This window comes from Lucilia sericata, unplaced genomic scaffold, assembly GCF_015586225.1.
Source record: "Lucilia sericata isolate MDLA Ls3-8-SP2 unplaced genomic scaffold, ASM1558622v1 Contig001982F_arrow, whole genome shotgun sequence".
NCBI classification, from domain to species: domain Eukaryota; kingdom Metazoa; phylum Arthropoda; class Insecta; order Diptera; family Calliphoridae; genus Lucilia; species Lucilia sericata.
In genome coordinates this window covers 3,378-28,463 of record NW_023995852.1, presented here as the reverse complement: position 1 = coordinate 28,463, position 25,086 = coordinate 3,378, and the positions used below count along the sequence as shown (strand labels likewise).

The following is a 25,086-nucleotide window of genomic DNA, read 5'->3' as shown; positions in this document are numbered from 1 at the left end:
AATATATTTAAAGGTCATTATTTACCATTTTTCAACTTGAAAATTAAAACAATATTTTACTTTATTATATTCAGGAATCCTTTAATTTAATGCATATATTGATATAAGGATAGAAATTTTTATTAAATGTTTATACCCTTAACACTTTCATGTCCTTTAAAAAAAAAAGGATCAGAAAATGGAAAACAGAGTACACAATTTTTCTGTATGGTATCACTGTTTTCACGCCTATTTAGTTTTGTTCAAGTCCAATAAGTAATGTCTAGTATTTTACTAAAATTAATATTCTTATTTATCAAGAAATGTATTTTTTAATATTAGAGTAATAATATATTTTTTTCTGGCGGCTAAACTAATAAAGCTATAGGAACAAAAATTAAGTATGCGGTAAAGAATACATAAGTTTTCAACATATATTTTTTAAGAAAAATTTATTAGAAATTCCAAGCGATATAAAAGGATGAAATTTTCAAAGGGCATTACTTAAAATATTTCGTCCTGAATAATAAAAACAAAAAATATATTTAAATTCCGGAGATTGTCCTCTGTCATTTGATACCCATATTGACGAAAATTATTCAATTAATTTTAAATGACCTCTAGTATCATGCGTATATAGTCTTCTTCAGGTCCAATAATTGCTTTCGCACGGTGATATAGATGTGTTAGGTATAATGATATTTAAATTTGTTTCCTTTTGATTTATAAAATTGTTTCAGAACTAGTACTAGAAAAAAAGGAAAAGATAATCCAAGGCACTTATTAAATAACCGTAATACCCCAGGAAAATTAGGCGAAAATGTGCAATCTGGGAATTTAAGATAGCTAAATGAAAATTGGTACATATCTCCTCCTTAGCATAATTAGCAAGGGATTAAAAGTCACTGAAAAAAACGACGCATAATAAGTGAGATATTCGTAAAAAACATACTTTTGTGACCTTTGATCGCCAATATCTCGCTTAGCGCTCACGATATTTGTGGTGACTTTTAATACATTATTAATAATGGTAAGAAGCTATGTGCCAATTTTCATTTAGATATCTAAAAATCCGCAGCAAAACGGCAGATTTTAAATGTAATAATAACACGTTTGTTTTTTCAGAATTAAAGATTTTTATTTTATTAATTAAAAAACAACCAATTTTTCATTTATAGTTAGATCTCCAAAATCAAATACATATACATAAGAATTCAATTCAAAAATGTATGAAAATGATATGTTTTGTAAAAAAGTACATACAAATATTTCAAATAAATTTAAGCACGAATCTGAAATATATAAAAATGCAATAAAAACAAAACAGAATTTTCGAAATGTAATTGGAAGTGAAATAAAATTGATATACAACATTTTAGTTAATTTAGTATGTAAGTTTAGGTAATTAGTTAGTTACAATCTAAATTAAATTTACACTAGAACGACAAATGATATCTAAATTTCTACTAGTTACTAGTTAATGACATAGTCACATATTTATATTTATTATTAAAATTATGTATTTATGCATCTTTGTAAGGTTTTTATGGTTGTGTGCATGGATGTGTTGTGGATATGGGTATGTGTATAAATACATTTAAATCTATCCAAATACATTTGCGTATATGTATGTAGATACATATGTACACATACGAGTAGTAGATGTTTCTATGTTTATTTGAAAGTTTTATATTTGTATATACAGATGTATGTATGTATTAATAGGTTAAAGGGTTGCTTGATATTGTTTTTGATATGATAGTATCTAATTTAAAAAAAAATATAAATTTAATTTTGTTATTATTATATAGATTTAAGAGTTATTGCATATATTTGTATTTAGTAAGAGTAGTTGTTGTAATAAAAATAATTATATTATATCAAATTTTATAAATAATAAAATGGATCGTTTATAAGGATCAATTTAACTGGGAAAGTAAAAACTAATACTGCACACACACATAAAAAACACTTATTCACATGGACATCTTAGTGTTCTCCATCACTATGCAAAGGCGAACACGAACCGTTGCTTTTTACAGGACTCTGGGAACGACTATTAGCTGGACTGGACAGTTTGGATGTGGCAGTTGATCGTACTGATAAATCTTCTGGTTCACTATCAAAGTAGCTGTCATTGGAGACATCGCTGCCAATGAATGTTGATGGATTGTTTGCTGTGTCGAAATTGCTTGCAGTCTTGGTGAGTTCCTTGTATAGAATATTGTCTTCTTTCTTAATAGCGTTAGGATTTAGGGTACCATTAGGCTGGAGGGCAGCGGCGGCAGCAGCTAAAGCCAGAAAGTTAAGGCTGGCATTAAAAACTTTGCACCATTCTAGTAAGGCACTATTATTGCCAGCTTCGGAGTCCGATGTGTTGTTGATATTAGGTATTTGTAACAGACCTAACGGCAGAGGTGGTGGTGGGAAACTCGAAACATCCGCAGGAGCTTCTATGGGGAAGGAACTGTTTTTGTCTTTTACATTATTATTGTTTGAATCATGAATATTGCGATTAATTCCGATGGTGTTATTAGTAACGGTAGTGTTTGAGATATTCATCAAATTTTTGTCTGCAGGATCCTTAGCCCAATTCTTTACAGATAATGATGCTGTATTATTTACATAAGTGTTTTGGTAGTTGTTATTACTGCTATTGCAGTTGCCTTTGGTATTGTCCTTACCATCATCTGTTAAACGCGGAGGAATTTTGTTTTTGGCAGCATCTGGAGTACCATTTCCACTTGGATTAAGATTTGGAATAGCTGCCAAATTGGGACTTAACAGAGATAATAAATTCAAATTCTGCATCATGGATAACTGCGTGTTATAATCCCCTCCCACCATACCAGGCAATTGGTTGGAAATATTATCACCTGGCTGTTTAATGACAATATCTGCTGGCATGTGTTTTTTCATAATTTCATTCAATGCTATTTTTTCTAAAATGGCATTGCTGCCATTTGATGGAAAACTGAGGCCATTTAACGGCAATCGACTATAACCAAATTCATCAAAACTGGAGGGTGTCGGGTATTTTGGAGTTTGGATGTGATTATCGAAGCGGGGACGCTTTTCAGGCGGATTTTCTACCCCCGCCATCGGTGATAATTGATCTGCTGCCCCCAACTGGCGACACATAAACCGCAGCTTCTGCTCATTTTTACACCAACCTCGAAGAGTGGACTCTGGGACTCCAATATCTCTTGACACGGATGCCTTAGTTTCCCCATTGTGTATACGTTGTATAGCTCTTACTTTATCGGATGGCGTCAAATTGCGAAGAGGACGCTTGCCCCGGGTACTCATACGTATGTTCATGTGCTGGTATGCTGATATATCCATTTTTTTTCACTAAATTTTAAAAAGAAAAAGTCCACAGAAATGTCCACAAATCAGTTATTTAAGACAACGCACAAAAGTTTTGCTTAATCTTTGATATTCTTATTTTTAATTAAAATAAATTCTGCTAAGATACACACCTCCTTTATATTAAGTACTATTTCAATTGCCTCAAGTTATTATTTTTGGAATTTGTCTTAGAAGATTTAAAATATTGAATATTATTACAATTTTTTTATTAAAACAATGAAATTGACGTTCACGAATTTTATTTAATATATTTTTTTTCTTATAGCCCACGATGTTCACGATAAGTATGCTTTGACGAATGTAAAGTATTATCCGAAAACAGTAATCGCGAATGTACTTCGATGACTATTAACGCGAGACTGTTTTAAATGTTGTACTCTTGTTGTGCACTCCTTGGATTAACAAAAGGATATGATTTTGATTACGCGAACTACTCTGCTTTCATGCCAATTGTCGAAGCGCTACAGGCCGTAATAAATGCGGCGAAGAGCACAAAGTTTTCCTTTTGTAAACACAACAAAAGTGTGTGAGCGCAATTGTACGACATCATAAATCCTTACACGAATTCTTCGATGAGTATGAGAACACACACACACATCTACACACAACATAGAAAACAAACGTATATATAGATGATTGTACACACACATGAATATTTGTACATATGGATGTGCAGCAAACATCAATGGGACAACAACTTGTTACTCACCATCACTATATTCAACCGTCACAATGCCGCTATCAATATTGGCGCGCGACTTCAGTGCGCAATTGCAAACCTTATTTACAAGATACCATTTATTCCCGCATTCTACTGAAAGTATAAACTGACCGTACGTAGTTAGAAGTACGTAGTTTGATGCGAGCTCGAACATGATTGATATACATGTCTGTAGCAACAAGTCGTCAAACGAATTTTATCATGTTCGATACGACATGTTCATACGAATTTTCAGTTTGAGTTCTATGTTGGTGTCGTTTGTCGGTCATTATTCTTCAAACAAACATTTCTCATTGCACAAATTAGTTTGGTTGTCCTCTCTTTCTAGCACATTTACATACGCTCGTTCTCCCTCCTTCAGTCAATCCCTTTCAACATCAAAAACTAAATATATTTTCTATACATTTAACTCGCGCTTAATTTTTGACAATCCCAATAATTTCAATTTGTATACGGTACGTATAAAGAAGTCTAGGATACAAACCGTATATGTATGTATGTACGTATGTATGTTTGTTCGTACATACAATGTAAGTTGATGCTAGAATGCTGTCAGGTAAGATTGTGTACGTGTAGGTTTATCAAGAAAATGAACATTCATTCTATCCCGGCAACATTTACAAATTGTTTTTGTTTTTTTAAGACGTATTAAATAAAAAAACGCGCCAAATACCGCGAAAATATGCCAGATTGTAAACAAGTAAAACGTTGAAGATTTCTACCTACTTACAGACTTTTTTGCAACATATAAAAAGGATTATCCGGATATGTAAATCCTTCTTGGGATGCAGATAAACTTACAAGTGAGAATTTTGAATTAGGAAATAGTAGATTTGTATTTTGCATATTTCTTAGTCGACTGATATAAGGGTGCAATTCGCTTCTTAATCTATGAACAGGTGGTGTAGTAATGAAAAATACATACTAAGCACTTTTTTGCATTGCCAGGAATAGCATAAATTGTGGTACACACATACATATGTATGCAAGTATGTACATATGTATATTCGATGTTTTATTGTTAATTTTTTTCACACAAAACGCGAAAAAGTTCTGCATTCACATACATACATACTTTTAATTTTAATTAAGAATATAAAAGACGTTATTCTTGATAAAAAATATGTGAATTACATTTATTTAAACACAAATAATGCTTAATAAATCACATTATGTTAATTAAAACTAATACACAAATCGCGATAATATTGGGATTTAATTCTTATTTATTATTTCTTCTTCTTACTATCATATGTTTTTTTTTCGAAGATAGAGAAAATCGCATGACATTTTGGATTTGAAAAACGAATGCAAATTTTTTAAGACTGCATGATTTAAGAAATGTATGTATATGTACTCATTTTTTGGTCTGAGACATTTCTTAAATACCCTCACCATCTACTTTTATACATATTAATACGATTTTAATTGAACAAATATTTGTGGAAATAGGTTTTCTAATAGAAAAAGACAAGATTTAAATATTTAAAATTTGTTACAATTGCAAGATTTATTGAGCATTACAAACACCATTTTCTTTAATATTTTTATTTTGCATGTGTGTGAAAGATTTAAGGAAATTCAGATATTTATATTTATTTTGCTTCAGAATTTGTTTATACTAAATTAATTTTACTAAACAAATTACAAATAATTATATACGGTTAAAGTATGTATGAGAGCAATTATACACCGATCGTAAAAATTGTACATTATCATGTCTGTACACAAAAGCTATATTTCTGTCAAATTTTGAATATATATGGCTATTTGGTAATAAGTAACGTGCGTTTAAGTGATTTTAGGAAGAGGGCTTGTATGGGACCGATCGAACCCATATTATGGACCGATCGTGAAAATATTTTTAAATAACATTTCTGTATACAAAATTCATATTTGCGCTAATATTTGCCTGGATATCATTAGTTGGTATTGAGTTATGCGTGTTATATTTATACCAAATTTTGTATGTATATCATGAATTCCATGAGAAATCAATTAAGAATTGACCGATGGTCTTCAGATTTCTTTAATTTTTTGTTAACACATACTCTATTAGACAAATAAGACATACCAACGTTAAATTCTCAAAAATTCAAAAAACACGAGTTTTGTGGCGATTTTTATTTGTTTGAAAACTACAAAAAATCTGAAATGTATAAAATTTTGAAGGTTCATATCTTTGAGAGTTTATATCGGATTTTGTTGATTTATAACACAATATACTACGGCTGTGCTCTTTCATTATAATATAATATTTATATTAAAAAGTTTAAGAAAGCGCATTTTTTATGGAAATGCACTTTTTGAAAACATTTTTGTTATCGTTTTCCTTGTTTGAAATTTTTTAAAAGTGCATTAATTGATTATTTGAAGCTTTTTATGCAAAATATAAACAATATTTTTTTGTGACGTGCATTACATTAATTTTTATACCCTACACTACTTTAGTGGGGAGGGTATATTGGGTTTTAACATACAAAAATATTCCCACCTTAAAGTATACAAATCGGCTTAGTATAGTTTTCTGAGTCGATTAAGCTATGTCCGTCTGGCTGGCTGTCCATGTAAACCTTGTGCGCAAGGTACAGATCGCAATTTTCAAGATAATTAGATGAAATTTGGCACACACTCTTTTTTCGGCCCTAGGACGAAGCCTATTGAAAATGGTTAAAATCAGTCCATTATTTCAGTTTGGCCCCCATACAACAGAACCCCCCGAAAAGGGCTTCTGAGGTCATAATTATGTTAAATATACCTGTATATTGATAAAAAGCGGCACAACTAAGTTTTGCCTTGATGACCTTGCCAAATTTCATAGAGATCGGGCCTTTTTTGACCCTAGATCCCACACAAAGTCCCCTTCAGAAAATTACTTGAATGTCCAAAATTAACTTATAAACACAAATATCGCGATGAAATTCATCACAAAGAAATATTATGTAAATATAAATATATTCACAAAATTTTATCGGGCTTGGTCAATATTTCCCCCTAGCCCCCATATAAAGCCTCTTTCAGAAAATAAATTTTTCATCCATAAATTGCTTAAATGTATTGGAACAAGGTAAATGCTTTATTATGAAAAATAAATTTCATTATACCCTACACCACTATAGTGGGGAGGGTATTATGCGTTTGTGCTGATGTTTGTAACACCCAAAAATATTGGTCCTACACCCACCTTAAAGTATACCAATCGGCTCAGAATCACCTCCTGATTAAGCTATGTCCGTCCGTCCGTCTGTCTGTGTGTCCATGTAAACTTTGTGCGCACTCTACAGGTCGCAATTTTGGAGATAATTTGATGAAATTTGGAACATACGCTTCTCTCTGTCCAAGGAAGAACGCTATTGAAAATGGTTGAAATCGGTTTATTATTTCACCTAGCCCCCATACAATCGTACCCCCCGAATAGGGCTTTTGACCTCATAATTATGTTAAATGATCTACTATCTCTACAAAAATTGGAAAAATTTAGTTTTGTATATGTCTTAATAATTCTAGTGATTTTCGTAAAGATCGGACATTATTTGACCCTAGCCCCCATACAAAGTCCCCCTTAGAAAATGACTTAAATGTCCACAATTCACGTATAAACACTAGTATCACGATGAAATTTGGCAAAAATCAGTTTTGTATAGACATAATTCCCAACAATAAATTTTATAGTGATCGGCCCAAGTTTTGCCCTAGCCCCCATATAACCGGACCTTCCGACTTGGGCCTTTTAGATCATAACTTTGTCAAATATACTACTATCTCTCGGCACAACTAAGTTTGATATAATTATAAATAACACTGTCGATTTTTATAATGATCGGGCATTATTTGACCCTATCCCCCATACAAAATCCCCTTCAGAAAATGACTTGAATGTCCACAATTCACTTATAAACACTAGTATCACAATAAAATTTGGCACAAATAGATTTTATATAAACATAAATGTCGACATTAAATTTTATAAGGATCGGACCATTTTTTGCCCTAGCCTCCATACAACCGGACCTACCGATTTGGGCCTTTTAGTTCATAACTACGACAAATATACTGCTATCTTTCCAAAAATTGGCATAACTAAGTTTGATATAATTATAAATAACACTATCATTTTTCGCCATGATCGGAAATAAAAAGTAGCCTATTGCCAGATATACAATCATATAAACATACAAACACATATTAATTTTTATATATGTATATAGATAATTCCTAATAATACATTTTATAAGGATCGGCTTAATTTCTGCCCTAGCTCCCATACATCCGGACCCTCCGATTACGGCCTTTTATCTTTTAACTACGTCTAATATACTACTATCTATCCAAAAGTCGGCATAATGTGGTGATGTTTGTAACACTCAAAAATATTTGTCCGTCATTGTGACCGTGTAAACCTTGTGTGCACGCAACAGATCACAATTTTGAATATAATTTGTTAAAATTTGTCATATACTATTCTCTAGATCCAATGACGAAGGCTGTTGAAAATGATTGAAATCGGTTTTTTATTTCTCCTAGTCAGCATACAACCGTACATGAACAGACATTATTTGGAACCTATATAAGATTAACGTAAATGCTTCATTATTGAAATTAATCACATTTAATATTCGCAATTGGTGTAGGGTATCATATGGTCGGCCACGCCCGACAGTAATTTCTTACTTGTTTAAGTTGTAAAATTTTGCAAAGATATCAGCATTCTGACGGAAGTTATTAACAAACTCATTTTCCGGGAATATGTAAGTGTTATATTGGGAAATTTAAAAATTTCCCAATATATCACTTTTAAAACAAGTAAGAAAGTATAGTCGGGCATGACCGAACATATGATACCCTACAGTCGGGCGTGGCCGACCATATGATACCCTACACCAATTGCGAATATTAAATGTGATAGATAGTAGTATATTAGACGTAGTTAAAAGTATGGGAGCTAGGGCAGAAATTAAGCCGATCCTTATAAAATGTATTATTAGGAATTATCTATATACATATATAAAAATTAATATGTGTTTGTTTGTATGTTTATATGATTGTATATCTGGCAATAGGCTACTTTTTATTTCCGATCATGGCGAAAAATGATAGTGTTATTTATAATTATATCAAACTTAGTTGTGCCAATTTTTGGAAAGATAGTAGTATATTTGTCGTAGTTATGAACTAAAAGGCCCAAATCGGTAGGTCCGGTTGTATGGAGGCTAGGTCAAAAATTGGTCCGATCCTTATAAAATTTAATGTCGACATTTATGTTTATATAAAATCTATTTGTGCCAAATTTCATAGTGATAATAGTGTTTATAAGTGAATTGTGGACATTCAAGTCATTTTCTGAAGGAGATTTTGTATGGGGGATAGGGTCAAATAATGCCCGATCATTATAAAAATCGTCAGTGTTATTTATAATTATATCAAACTTAGTTGTGCCGATTTTTGGAGAGATAGTAGTATATTTGACAAAGTTATGATCTAAAAGGCCCAAGTCGGAAGGTCCGGTTATATGGGGGCTAGGGCAAAACTTGGGCCGATCACTATAAAATTTATTGTTGGGAATTATGTCTATACAAAACTGATTTTTGCCAAATTTCATCGTGATACTAGTGTTTATACGTGAATTGTGGACATTCAAGTCATTTTCTAAGGGGGACTAGGGTCAAATAATGTCCGATCTTTACGAAAATCACTAGAATTATTACGACATATATAAAACTAAATTTTTCCAATTTTTGTAGAGATAATAGATCACTTAACATAATTATGAGGTCAAAAGCCCTATTCGGGGGTACGGTTGTATGGGGGCTAGGTGAAATAATGGACCGATTTAAACCATTTAAAAACTTATTTCTACAAATATTTGATCAATTAAAAAAGTATTAATATAAAAATAGCTGGTGGAGGGTATTTAAGATTCGGCTCAGCCGAATATAGCACTCTAACTTGTTAATTGATCAAATATTTGTAGAAATAAGTTTTCTCATGTCTTAAATAGAAAAACCCCAAGATTTAAACAGCTTAAATCTGTTACAATTCCAAAATTTATTGAACATTACATTTTCTTTTATATTTTTATAGCGCCCTAAAATATGCTTTAACGATATTTAATAATGTGCATTTATGCATTTGTGTGAAAGATTTAAGGATTTTCAAAATACATATACATATATAATTTTGTTCTACACAAATTGATAATGCAACTAGTTAAATACGGTTAAAGTGCTTTTATGGACCTAGTATGGGAGATATGACCAATTATAGACCGATCGTAAACAATTCTTTAAGCTAAATTTCAAAATTCTGTAAGAGCAATATTTGTGCTAAATGTATGGATATCAATATTTTGTAATGAGTTATGCGCGTTTAAGTGATTTTCGGGAGGGAACCTTTCATGGGAGCTATGACCAAGGATGGACCTACCGGATAAAAATTTCACAGTAATATTTCTGTGCATATGAGCAATACTTGTACCAAATTTTATATGGAGATATCTTAATCGGAAAAACATTTCATACTAATATTTCTATATATGTGAGCAATACTTGTACCAAATTTTATATGGATATCTTAATTTAGTAATGAGTTATGTGCGTTTAAGTGATTTTCGGGAGGGGACCTTGTATGGGAGCTATGACCAATTATGGACTCATCCAAAAAAAATTTTCTCTCAATGAATTCTATTGACATAATATTTTAAGTTGTAAAATTTTGTGAAGATATCAGCATTCTGACGGAAGTAAATTTTGATTCATAACTTTTCCCGATGTGAACCGATTTTGCTCATTTTCAATACCAAACTGTACCGGATAATGATGATGTAATGAATATTTTTGCTGAATTTCGTTAATTTCCATTGCTTCGTTTTAACGTGAGCGTGTTCTACACAGACAGACAGACTCAGAATTTCATAAGGACCCAGAATATATATACGTTGTTGGGTCTCAGATGAATATTTCTTGGTGTTACACACGGAATGACAAACTTATGTATACCTAAAAAGGCGACGTAAACCGTTAATTGTTCACACAGAAATTTTACAGCTTTCTACTAGGGTGATTGACTTGGTTGTTCGACCGGTTTTAAAACCGTTTTTTCTGCTTTATTAGTCTCGTTTTTTTTTCTAAATGTTGATTTTTCGAATATCGAATTAGCCGGTTTTTTACTTTTTGAAATCCGGTTTGGAAACTTTTATTTGCTTTGTATTCAAAGATTACTTCAATTAAATTTTAAAGTAAATAACACGCCCGTCTAAATTTTAAAAATCTTCGAGTCGAGGAACTAGATTATATTTTTCTAAAGCGCCTTTGGTTAAATTTTTTTGATTTTCCTAATTAATTAACAAATTTTATTTGTAAAATTGATTGGAATAAATGTTTGATACAATTTTATCAATCTTAATATTATATTCCAATTACAATAATTAATTTTCGGCTGAAATATTATGGAAGTTTTGGAATGCCTATGAAAATTGCCTAAACAGGGATTTTAGAATGAGCTAGGATTACATAGTTCCTTATGTTTAACAGAAGTGTCCCACTTTTTCCTAATTTTTTTTACATTAAAGAAATAATGTAAATCAGACGACTAGATCTAAAGTTATCATTTTTTAAACTGTTAAAAATCAGTTAGGGCGATGTTTTATTAATTAAATTTAAACATAAACGTTAATTTTTTCAAATTAAAATAGATTTTTTAGATATAATGCAAAGCCGGTTAACCGCTTTTTTTGAATTTGAAAAATATCACCCGGTTTTTTTTCAAATGTCTACTACTCGAACTATTCGAAAACTAGTTTTTGGAAAATGTCGAATAATCGAAATAGCTTTGGTATTTCTTATTTTGTATAAGAAAGTGCTTACAAACTGGTTTGCGATATTGTGTAATCTATACTTTTTCTATAATATACGTGTGTGTGGAGAAGTGGCTATTCCTATTTTCTAACCATATATCTAATGATAATTTCAGACTACAATACTGAGCATTAATACTTGTCAAAAATGTTTGCATCATAATACAATTTTCTAGTCTAAATATAATTTGTATGTATTTTGATTTTCAAAAATATTACTGATTCTTTGGCATACGTTCGGTATTTCATGAATTCCAGGAATGAACACAGAAAAACTGACAATTTTTGACTCTTGTTTTTCAATTTCCTTCATATTGTCAATATATGTTCTCCATGTAGAAAATAAAACAACTCCTTTTTATACCCACCATCAAAAAGATGATTTCCGTTTGTAACACATTGAAATATTGATCATAGACCCACAAAAGTATATATATTCTGGGTCCTTATTAAATTCTAAGACGATCTAACCATGCCTGTCCCTCTGTATGTTTGTTTGTCTGTTGAAAACACGATAGAGTCCGGAAAGAGCTAGAGAGTTGAAATTTTCCACGAATATTTCTTTTAGGTAAGGTTTGTTTGGTATTGAAAATGGGCAATATCGGTCTACGTTTTCGCAGAGCCCCCATACAAATGGCCCCGCGAAAAAACATCTTTAACAGTCATAACTGTTTTTAAATTGCGAGTATAGCGATGAAATTCGACACACATAAGTTTTACATGAGCTATAATTGACCCTACCCCTCATATATGGTCCGCTCCAAAAAATGACTTTAACTCCCATTATTGCCTTAAAAATAAGAGTCTAGCACTGAACTTCGATATAAGTAAGTCTCTTCCGAGCAAAAATCTATATATCGAATTTTATGAGGTCCGGTCCAAAACTAAATACGAGTAGTGCGATGAAATTCGAAACAAATAAGTATTATACGAACCGAAACCTTTCATAGAACAAAAAGGTACGAAAAATCTTTTCCTTCAGATTTGTATTAACTTAGGGCTCTTATCATCTTATTGATCAATTACAAAACTATTAATATAAAAGTAGCTGCAAGATTCGGCACAGCCGAATAAAGCACTCTAACTTATTTAAATACATTATGGTGAAGGGTATATAAAATTCCGCAAAGGCGAATATAGACTTCTTACTTGTTTTCTTCTTATATATCTATATATCTATATATATAAAAATGAATGTGTGTTTATATGTTTGTGGGTTTGTTTGTTTGTTTGAAGTCTATAGACGGCTAAACGGCTGGACCGATTTTCTTGAAATTTTAACAGTATCTTCCTGTATATCTGGAAGGAACTATAGGCTACTTTTTATTTTAAAATTTCAATATATCTTGGAAACTGGTACAATTAGAGTTCTCAAATTTTGCACGGACAACTTAGACATCCATAAGAATGTTTTTTGACAAAATGGGCGGAATGACTATAGTGGGCGTGGCACCTTCCATATTAAGAAAATATTAAATGAGTATATCTCGGAAAATGTAACAGTAAGAGCCCTCAAATTTGGTCGGAGCCACATAAGTCTCAATGTGATTAGTTAGGATAAAAAGTGGGCGGACTAGCAGCAGGGGCATGGCACCTCCTTAATTAAATACACAAATTCGTTTATCTTGGAAACTATTAGAGTTAAAAGCTTCAAATTTTGCACGAAGAACTTTATCATCCATGTAAATATTTTGGGTAATAAATTGGCGGACTACCAATGAGGGGATTGGCACCTCCCATCTGAATTAAATACAACAAAATATTTCATCTAAGAAACTAATAGAACTAGATTCCTAAAATTTTGCAAAAAGGACTTTCATATTCATCTGAACATTCTGGGGGAAAAAAGCAGACTTTCATCAGGGGGTGGCTTGGAACCCCCATATGAATTATATAGAAAAATGTGTATATCTGAGATACTGTAGAAGCTAGAATCTTCAAATTTTACTGAAGAACTTTGACATTCATGTGAACATTTAGAGAAAAATTGGCGGACTTTCAATGGGGGGGTTGGCCCCTCCCATATGAATGAAATTCGGAAAAATTGGCGAACTTGCAATAATTTGTGTGGCATCTCCCATGTGTAAGTGGGGTTTTTTGCTTTTAGGGTAGCAAAGCACACTGGGTATAGCTAGTATATATATAAAAGAGTAGCGTTACTGACTGATTCATCATCGCACAGCCTAAAAGGCTAATCTTAGAATCATGAAATTTTGACAGTAGATGTCTTTTTGTCCACTAAGGAGGGATTTTTGGGGGTAAAAAAGGGAAAAACGGGTAAAACAGGGTTTCCTGATTATCTTACACAATATTAAAAAGAGCAGACGGGTTTCTGGTAAATTTCGAAATTCGTACTTTTAAGGGGTGAAAATGTGTAACAAAGGTGATTTTGGTACCTTTTTTTGGTCCGGGAAATTTAATTCAAACTCATTGAGCCAATTTTTATAAAATTTGAAAAATAGTTCATTTACTCACACAAAATAAGCTATTGGTACATTATTTTGAAATTCGGGTACTAAGAACACTATAGGATCAAATTCGGGTAAATTGTTTGGTACTTTTTGAAAGCATAATTTTTCCGGAACAAATGAATGTAGATTTGAATCTTTTGAGTAACATCTGTGATATATAGATTTAAACACGGAATATTTTATGAACTTTATTTTCGAAAAAGTGTATTCCTAGGCGAAATGGGGGAAAATGGTACTTTTTTATTAGAACTTTCCACAAAGGCAGAATTTATTGCACTATTTCATCGTTCTAAATAATTGAATTTTAACAAACTTATGTAGAAACTACTATATTTAATTTGCAATTGAATAATTAATCTATAAGAGGGAAGTGTTTGGTACTTTTCCATCCATAAGAGGTGACTCTTTGCTACTTTTTCGTTCCTCAAATGGTACTTTTTGTATGTTCTCTAACTGCCGGTCCACACTAGGAAACTATTTTTGGGAAACTTTTGATTTTGCGTGAGAGAGAAAAAGAAAGAAATATCATTCATCTCTCTCGCGGTACGAAGTTTCTCGTACTCGGAAACTCGTTTTGTTATTCTTCTCATTCGTACAAAAACAAATCAATGCAATTAACACGTAGTTTCTGAAACCAGTGTCGCCAGATGTGGGGATTTGTCCCCAAATTGGGGATTTCAAGTTTTATTTGGGGACAGATTTTCGTGGGGAGGGATTTGGGGATTTTCGTAAAATTTGGGGATTTTTTTTGTAATTTTTCCGCTATTTTTGGGGATTTTTATTTTTTCTCAAAAATATTAACATTATTATTATTTCTAGTCTAGTTTTTATGGGTTTTCTAGGTTTAAACAATTTTAAAAGTAGCTTGGCAATTATATCACAAAAAAATTAGAATGGGTTCATGAGGAAATCGCAAGAAAATTGAATTTTAGTAAATTAATTCACATTATTTATTTTTTGTTTGAATTATTTTTTTTCATCAATAAACAAAAGTATAAATTTTTAAATTTGTATCGAAATGATATGGACTGTTTTACTAAAAGTTAACTTTCTAGAGATCCCCTCATGGTCCCATTCTGTTGTTTGTATATGTTGTATATTTTAGTGTAGTAAAAATGGAAGATACAAAAATTATAAAATCGGAAAAGTAGTTTAGAAAATATACGATATTAAATTTTATGCCTTTGAGAAAAAATGTGGATTTTCAACCTCTAAACCGTAACGAATTTGAAAATTTTGGAAAACTTTTAATTTTGTATTGATACAAAAAATGTGTATACCAAATTTCATCGAAATCAGAGAATCATGTTCGAAAATTTTTAAAATTACACATATCGAGACACTATATTCAAAAAGTGCTAATTCAAAAATGTCTAGTTTTCAGGAGAGGAAAAAAACTGTTTAATTTGTATAATGTTGAACAAATTAATAACTTTCTTTCCATAATATGTTTATAATAATCTTACCAATTTATAATTATATACAAATTAATACATTTTGTGTTTTTCAAGGATTTATCTTTAGTTAGCACATTTTGTTCAAAGGAAAATTTTAAAATTGAAACATTTATTGGTAAAATAAAAATGACTATATTTCCGAAACTAAATATTGAATTCCAATTTATTAAACTGATTCCTGTTCAGTATGTCATATTTTATAATAGCGGAGATAAATATTTAATAAAATTAATCTTTCAAAAAATGTTGTAAAATTACTATTACTACTATTTTCTTAAAAAAATATTCTAATTTGTGTAGTAGACAAAACAGATACAAAAAGCACAAAAGTTAATATTTTGATCCCAAATTTATACCAGACGTGGAGAATGTATTGAGGAATCATTTGCCATCAAAAACTCACTTTGGCCCAAGATTGAGTTAGCACTTTTTGAATATAGGGTGTCGATATATTGATATTAATATGAACATCAGGGAGATTTTCGGAATAAGTCCATTAATTATGTACCGAGGTTTACACAATTTGAAAGAGTTATTAGTTTCATATCATTTTTGTTAAATCTTATAGTACATTAATTTTTGAACGATTCACTACAGTAAACCGATTTGTTGTAAGAGAGGTAATATGGGGTGTTCGGTCAATTATGGACTGACCCACATGAAATTTGGTAGAGAGATTTTGATTCATATAACAATTGTTTGTGTAGAATTTCGTTCTTATACAGGCTTTTTGAAGCCAATCATGAACTTAAGCCTTTATAGCGTGTAACATTTCTGTAACAAACCCAAAAATTGACTCTAAAATAGGTCCTACGCACTTATTTTCGAATCAAATTAGTGAAGCACATTCATGAGATTCCACTTAACTGTTTTGTATGTATGTATTTTAACATGATATGAGGCAAAACTATTCACTTATGCTAAATTGAATTTTCAGTTTTGATAAAAAGTTAAATTTTGTGTTCAAGCTAAATTGGTAAGATAATTTCGATTTTTAAAAATTTTATAAAAGGGGAAAAAAAGTTTCGTTGTTTTTATAAGATTTTGTAGACAATTTTGTGTAAATTTATTATTAATTAAAAGAAAATAAACAATTTAAAATTTCTTGTATCATAAAAATCGATTTTAAAATCAATCAAAAAATCATTAATAAAACGCTAATAACAAAAAATTTTAAATTTCTGAGTAAAACGTATTTTATTATTTACCGAATTCTATATGTCCCAAAAAATCAAAAAGATTTCAGCTCTTGGACTATAAAGGGTTAAAGTTATTTTCTTAAGGGATTTATATGGGGGCCAGGGATAGCAAATTACATTTTAAAATTTTACAAAATTGCGTGAAAAATAGTACATTTTTGCTTCTAATTGTACCAAATCATAATTATTTTACTAAATTAATATTAAAGTGGGAGTGTCCTTAATCGAAACAAAAACATTTCAAGCTATACATAGGTTAGGTTGAGAGGAGGATGTATAATACATCAAATCCTAAGAAATACTCTTAGGTCACTATAGTACCTGTTGAGCTCTCCTTATCCGAAGTACAGAAACTCTGTTTCTAGATGGAGTTCTTTAAAATGTTCCAATCAGTGTGCGTGAGGGATGTTATATCTGCTCCCAAGATATTCAGCATAAAATTTTCCATAGAAAATTAGTCTGATCTGTGTAAAGCTATTTTACATGTATTTGGTCTAAAATGCAATAAAAAATTTTATATTGCATAAAACTTTAATAGATATTGCGGAAATACTAGATTTTTTCACATTTGAATGGACTCATACTACTTTCAAAAACAATAATTTTATAATTTTGCTAATTTATTATTTTTTCATACAAAAAGGAACTCATATCAATTAGCAAAAATTAAAATATATAGTTTTATTGTATTAGAAGAGTCTGCTAAATTTTTCGAAAATTTCAACTTTTAGCAGAGATGCTGACAAAATCTCAGATGAGTGATTGGTGTACTACCATTGTACTTTTAAGCATCGAATTGTACCAAAAAGTACAATTGTGCCAACTTTGCCAACCCTGATGGGGGCTAACTGTGGCCCAATGATTACCATTCTTACAGCATAATTTCTTGGTACACAGAAAAAAGTTTCAGCATAAATATTATGAACTGCTTTCATTGACAAAAGTTAATAATATTTAAGAATAAGTTCCTAAATGGTATGAATTTTTTCAAATTTAATTTTTATTTTTCTATTTGTTAAAAAATGTTTGAAATTTTCTTTGGAAAATTTGTTATTTCTTTATGATTTTTAGATTGAAATCGATGGGATGTGCACGTAATTTGCGGGATTTGATGAAGAATGGATGTTTAACTATGTTTGCTGATGTTTTCTTATTTCAGATTTTGTTTTTCAACATTTCTATTTAATTATCATACAAAATTTGCTAATATAGGATCACTATTTACAAGATATGGAAACAGATTTGTAGATAATGGACTTTTTTTTGCAATTTTTTAAGAATATCATAGAAAATAAGTAAAAGCCAAAAAAATTATGTCATGTTGAAATTCATACATTTTATGAACTCTTAATATTCTGAATGAAAATGGTTTGGAAAAAAAAGTCATGTTCGATTCATACTATTTATTACAAAATTCATTCCAGCTATGTATTATTTTTTTCTGTGTACATAAACCTAACTTGTGTAAAATTTTACCACGATTGCTTCATAATTAATATATGTGTGAGGGCTATGTAAAAATCGAAGTCCGATACTGCCCATTTTTAAAAGCAAACAGTGCACATTGGGGTCTCCTTTAAGTAAACTTGGCAAAAAGTCAATATTTAAAAATTATTTTTTTGCAAAAAATATAGCGTATCTTAAAAGCCAAGACTTTGTTCTATATAACGCTATAATTAGTTTTTCGATTTTCCTTTTGTAGGCCTTTAGGTTGTGCATCAAAGTTTAGGTTTTTTATATATAATTTTTCATATTGTTTTTTTTTTTTTTTTTAATTAATACACAGAGAAAACAGATGCATTGTGACAACCGAATTTGTTTCCAATCGAATTCAGTCGGTTCTCACAACTATGCCATAATTCGATTGCAATTACTGTAAAATTCGTTTACTATTACTGAATATATGGTGTACACAACTATTTTAAATTATTATTCGGTAATCTGGATTGAAATTATCGGTATACACCAATTTGTGGATTATGTGTATTTTAAAATAAATTTTATTTTGTTTAAAACATTTACAATAAAATATGAATATGTATGTATGTAAATACAAACTTATAAATATAAACCAGCAACATTTCCCTTCTTGTTTTGAGATTTTGATAATATGTACTTGGGATTTTGCTCTTCATACTGTCCAACATTTCCACGCTTTTCCGCTGCTGTAAAATGATTAAAAATTATTGAAAATAACCACAATAGATTTTAAGATATATAATGGACTAAACATTACCTTTTTTTATCAGCATTAAGTTATCTTCAAATGTAATTAGATTTTTTTTAAATTATAAATTCGTTTTATTTTATTTATTTTTGTTAACGTCAACTATAATTATCAAATAATCGGTTGTGAACACCGAATTTGGTTCCTTTAACCGCAATAGTATTTTAAATAATTTTCCCAATTGATAATTGGTTGCAATGATCAATATTTTTTACTTTCTACTGATTTTCGGTTACAGCGACTAATATTTGATGTTCTAAAGTTTTAATCCTAAATAAAATTCGGCAGCATTTACTGAATTGACAAAAGAATTTAATAACCGATACAATTCAGTTCAAATTATTGATTTGGAAATTGTTAAAACCACAATTCGATTATTATTATGTTTTTTTAATACTGAGTATAGAAAATCGGTTAATTATACAGTTTTTCAATAACAGCGATACAATTTTAATTAATTTAACTAAATATTTATCATGGTAACCGATTTCCAATCGATCTGTTTTCTGTGTGTACCTTTACCTTTTTTATATAAAAAACTACCATTCCATAAATTTTCTTAAAATTTTAATTTTCAAGTCCAAATATAATGTTGTTTTGTATGAAAAATTATATTTTAAATAACCATTACACAATAGGATTCAATTATTCATTACTTATTAAAATGCCACTTTTCATATATATATTTATGTTTTTTTGCCATTTTAAAGGAGAAAAAGTACTATTTGGCCGCTGATGGCCCCTCGGCAACCATATACATATGAAAGATACTATAATGTGTTCTTAATATCACCACATCTATATTTTTTGCCTCTATGGCATTTTTTATTTATTTTTCTAACACTCCATAAAACAAAAATATTAAAACATTTGTATTTTATTTAAAAAATCGAATTATTAAACACAAAATTAATTGATTTAAATAATTCTCCAATAGTTAACGAGTAACTAAAATTGATTTCACTAAACATTTCAAAGACTTTTTCATACGTTTTTACCATATATATAGCTTTTTTGAAAGAAAAATTAAATAAAAATTCACAGAGATTTTGTACTTGACTAAATGGTGTTGTTATTAGTGCAAGTACTTACCGCAATCGCTTACAAGTAATTAGAAAAATAAGTCAATTTAAATTGTATGAACAAATGTATACAGCTCCGATAGCTTCACGAAGAAGATGACAAATGAATTAAAAAGTAGTTATATATCACATTATTAATAAGACGTTATTAGACTACTTCTATGTAAACAGGACTATATATATTAGTTATTGAAAACTATGTTAATAGGTAAGTGGTTACAACTGAAAGTCATTACCAAGTATTTGCTGGAATTATTAGTAATTTTTAGCGCTAATGATCCAAAAAATATGAAAATACATAGTGTATTTTTTGCGAAAATTTGCACTAAGTTCAAAGTTCTTTTTTAATATTTCAAATCTAGAAGCTCTCCCCTTTCTAACGCTACCAATCACTTGTATCAAAACTTTGTAGTTTAGTTAATGCCAAGATTTGGTCGGGGAGACCCCACTGTGCAGTGCCTATCAATGGAGAATACTTGTGACGAACATGTCAGTTTTTCATGAAAGAAATTGGGGAAAACTATGGGGATTTCAATTTAAAAATGGGGATTATTTGGGGACTTCAAGCTTAAGATTGGGGACATAAGTCAAAATTTTTCTGGCAACACTGTTTGCAAGTTAAGAGATAATCAACTAACACATGCTCAAATAAGAAACTATACAAGTAAGCTTATAGTGTAGGTGAGTCAACGCAACGTCACACAGTGGTATAGGAAAAAAAAGAGGGAAATAATTCGGTAACTTCTAAACGGTTAATCCGATTTTAATGAAATTTGGTATGCACAAAGAGGAGGTGTTGTCGAGTATTAGGTTTTGAATTTGGACCTTATAGGCCAACCAGGTGTCCGGCGGGGGGTCCTCAAATTAGGACACCTCGGCTATGTTAAATTTTTAAAACGATCCTATTTCTTCATTTGAGTTCCGATTTAAACAAAATTTCGTATATAGAATCTCCTCATCGAGCACTATAAAAAATGTCGTAAATTATCTGTTATAGTTTAGGAGATATTCGCATTTGAAAATTAAAATTTTAAAATTTTTACCGTCCTTACTTCAGTTTTTTGATAATAGCGGGTCCAAATATTCCCGAAAATCGGGAATAAACAACAAGTTTATATATCAAGCAGTGAAAGAATTATGTAAAAATCATGACTGAGTCCAAAGTTATAGGCATTTTAATTTAAAAAATTAAAAAAAGGCGATTTTCTGCCATTTTTTTGGGAAAAAAGTAACTTTTTCTTTTTAAGTTATCTAAAAAGTTTCTAAGAAGATGTATATAGAATTTATACTTTTTGCAAAGCTGACTTTACATAAAATACGATAAATGAAACAAAACCTAAAAATTTTTGATACCGAGGGGACCAGGTCCATCCAAAAAAACCCTATTTTTTATGGAAAATTCAATTTTGAGCAAAAATTCTCAAATCGCATAGTCGATATCAAATTATAGTGACCTGTTTTATATGACCCAATATGTTCTTAATCATTTTGTAACGGGTTTCGATAACCCCGCCCCTGGTATGGAGATAATAGGCAAAAAACCAAAAAATCCCATTTTTGGGATTTTTTAAAACTTTTTTGGGAATTCCGGGATTTCTAATAAGAAAATTCGAAATTTTTATTTAATTTTGGATTTTGAGTAAAAAAATCTACCTAACTGTAAAATTTCATCAAAAAATATTCATAAATAAAATTTTTATTGCAATTTTAAAAATTTGTATCTTCGCAAAAACTGAATAAAAAACATTTTTTAATTTTTTTTTAAAAAAGTATTCCGCGAATTTTTTAATTTTCAAAAATTATATACAGTTTTGAAAAATAGACAAAATTACCTTTCCTCTTTTTTTTTCCTATACCACTGTGCGTCAGCAGAAATTACTTGCCCTATCTCGCGTGATAGGGAATCGCGATTTTGGGCAACATTGTTCTAGATCAACGGTGGCCAAAAAAAGAATGTTTAAAACATAGAACATAAATGAAAATATGTGTTCTTTGCACTGAAAAAAATTATATGTTTATACTTACTTGTGTTATTCATATTATTAGTATTATAAATGAATAACGGTATATATGTATGTATGTATGTATGTATGTATGTATGTATGTATGTATGTATGTATGTATGTATGTATTCTGTCTGTATGTATGTATGTATGTCTGTATGTTCTGTATGTCTGTCTGTCTGTATGTGTCTGTATTGTATGTCTGTCTGTCTGTCTGTCTGTCTGTCTGTCTGTCTTCTGTATGTCTGTCTGTCTGTCTGTCTGTCTGTCTGTCTGTCTGTCTGTCTGTCTGTCTGTCTGTCTGTCTGTCTGTCTGTCTGTCTGTCTGTCTGTCTGTTGTCTTCTGTCTGTCTGTCTGTCTGTCTGTCTGTCTGTCTGTCGTCTGTCTGTCGTCTGTCTGTCTGTCTGTCTGTCTGTCTGTCTGTCTGTCTGTCTTCTGTCTGTCTGTCTGTCTGTCTGTCTGTCTGTCTGTCTGTCTGTCTGTCTGTCTGTTGTCTGTGTGTCTGTCTGTCTGTCTGTCTGTTCTGTCTGTCTGTCTGTCTGTCTGTCTGTCTGTCTGTCTGTCTGTCTTCTGTCTGTCTGTCTGTCTGTCTGTCTTCTGTCTGTCTGTCTTCTGTTGTCTGTCTGTCTGTCTTCTGTCTGTCTGTCTGTCTGTCTGTCTGTCTGTCTGTCTGTCTGTCTGTCTGTCTGTCTGTCTGTCTGTCCTGTCTGTCTGTCTGTCTGTCTGTCTGTCTGTCTGTCTGTCTGTCTGTCCTGTCTGTCTTTCTGTCTGTCTGTCTGTCTGTCTGTCTGTCTGTCTGTCTGTCTGTCTGTCTGTCTGTCTGTCTGTCTGTCTGTTGTGTCTGTCCTGTCTGTCTGTCTGTCTGTCTGTCTGTCTTCTGTCTGTCTGTCTGTCTGTCTGTCTGTCTGTCTGTCTGTCTGTCTGTCTGTCTGTCTGTCTGTCTGTCTGTCTGTTTGTCTGTGTTGTCTGTCTGTCTGTCTGTCTGTCTGTCTGTCTTGTCTGTCTGTCTGTCCTGTCTGTCTGTCTGTCTGTCTGTCTGTCTTCTGTCTGTCTGTGTCCTGTCTTCTGTCTGTCTGTCTGTCTGTCTTCTGTCTGTCTGGTATGTATGTATGTATTGTGTGTATGTATGTATGTATGTATGATGTATGTATGTATGTATGTATGTACGTACGTACGTACGTTGTATCTATTAGGTATTTAAATGATTACCGTCGATCGTTTTAATCGATACAATTTAGGCGATTAATTGCTTCAACAAATGAAATACAAACATAATATAAATAATATGTCTAATAAATCTTTCTATAAAAAGTATTCATACATTCATTTTGTAGGGCTTTTTGAAAATATTCTCTGTGTATCATTTCATAAAGAGAGCAACTAAATTACATTGTTTTTGTTTTGGTATAGTTTGTTTGTTGTTGAGAATATTTGTATTGTGTGTGTATAAGTGAGAATAACCCAATGCCCGCAGGGGCATGTTTGGCCGCCTTGATCTAGACACATACATTTAAATACAGGGGCCCTGACTGATTAAAAATAATTAAATGTGGTACTTTTACATTCTTCAATGTACTCTTTGAATTCCGAAACATATAAATCACGGGTCTTATTGAATGAAAATTTATAAAAAGGACATTTTTAGAACTTTTTTGTCTTCAAATGGTACTTTTTAATTTTCTATAATATTGAACATAGAAATATGGAATTTAACATATAGAGACCTGAATAAAAGAGAATCTACAAGAAGCATCTTTTTGGTATTTTTATACCCTACACCACTTTAGTGGGTTTGTGCAGATGTTTGTAACATACAAAATATTCGTCCTACACCCACCTTAAAGTATACCAATCGGCTTAGAATCGTTTTCTGAGTCGATTAAGCTATGTCCGTCCGTCCGTCTGTCCATGTAAACCTTGTGCGCAAGATAGATGAATTTTGGCACACACGCTTTTTTGGCCTAAGGACGAAGTCTATTGAAAATGGTTAAAATCAGTCCATTATTTCACCTAGCAACATAACCCCCCGAAAAGGCCTCTGATAATTATGTTAAATATACCTGTATATTGATAATAAAGGTATTTTCAGACTACAATACTGAGTATTAATACTTGTCAAAAATATTTGTATCATAATACAATTTACTAGTCTAAATATAATTTGTAATTTGATTTTCAAAAATATTACTGATTTTTTTGGCATACGGTCGGTATTCATAAATTTTTTAAAACAATTCAAAAACTTTTTATTTTCAAACGTATTCGGTATGTATTTTATAAATACAATAAAAAACAAACAAAAAGTGTAAATACATTAAAAATAAGAACGAAAAGTGCATAAATAATTGAAAATTTGATAAAAAATATTACAAATGTTATAGTGTAAACATAAAATGTATTTTTCGGATTGATTTTTTGAAAATGCGAATTATTTTCATAATATTTTTAATTTGAAGTGTGTTAATACTCAGTATTGTAGTCTGAAAATACCTTAAGCAGCACAATTAAGTTTTATACAAGTCTTGATGCCCTCGCCAAATTTCATAAAGACCAAAGCTCCCATACAAAGTCCCCTTCAGAAAATTACTTCAATGCCCAAAATTAACTTATAACCACAAATATCGCGATTAAATTCAGCACAAATAAATATTATATAAAATAAATAAATATAATAAATATAAATACATTTTCACAAAACTTTATCGGGTTTGGTCCATATTTG

At 30.8% G+C, this 25,086-nt stretch overlaps 1 protein-coding gene across 1 annotated transcript; it reads right to left on the bottom strand.

Annotated features, from left to right (window-relative positions):
• Nucleotides 1-1,104: 1,104 nt before the first annotated feature.
• Nucleotides 1,105-3,762, bottom strand: LOC119613133 (protein distal antenna-related). The gene is made up of 2 exons (XM_037969080.1): nucleotides 3,462-3,762; nucleotides 1,105-3,333 (listed from the first exon to the last, which is right to left on the bottom strand). The coding sequence occupies exon 2, from the start codon at nucleotides 3,322-3,324 to the stop codon at nucleotides 1,969-1,971; it is 1,356 nt and encodes a 451-aa protein (XP_037825008.1). The 5' UTR covers nucleotides 3,325-3,333; nucleotides 3,462-3,762; the 3' UTR covers nucleotides 1,105-1,968.
• Between the last annotated feature and the right edge of the window lie 21,324 nt (nucleotides 3,763-25,086).

Bases quoted from the DNA above. Each gene is read 5' to 3' on its own strand.
- LOC119613133 (XM_037969080.1), bottom strand. From the start codon at position 3,324: ATGGATATATCAGCATACCAGCACATGAACATACGTATGAGTACCCGG.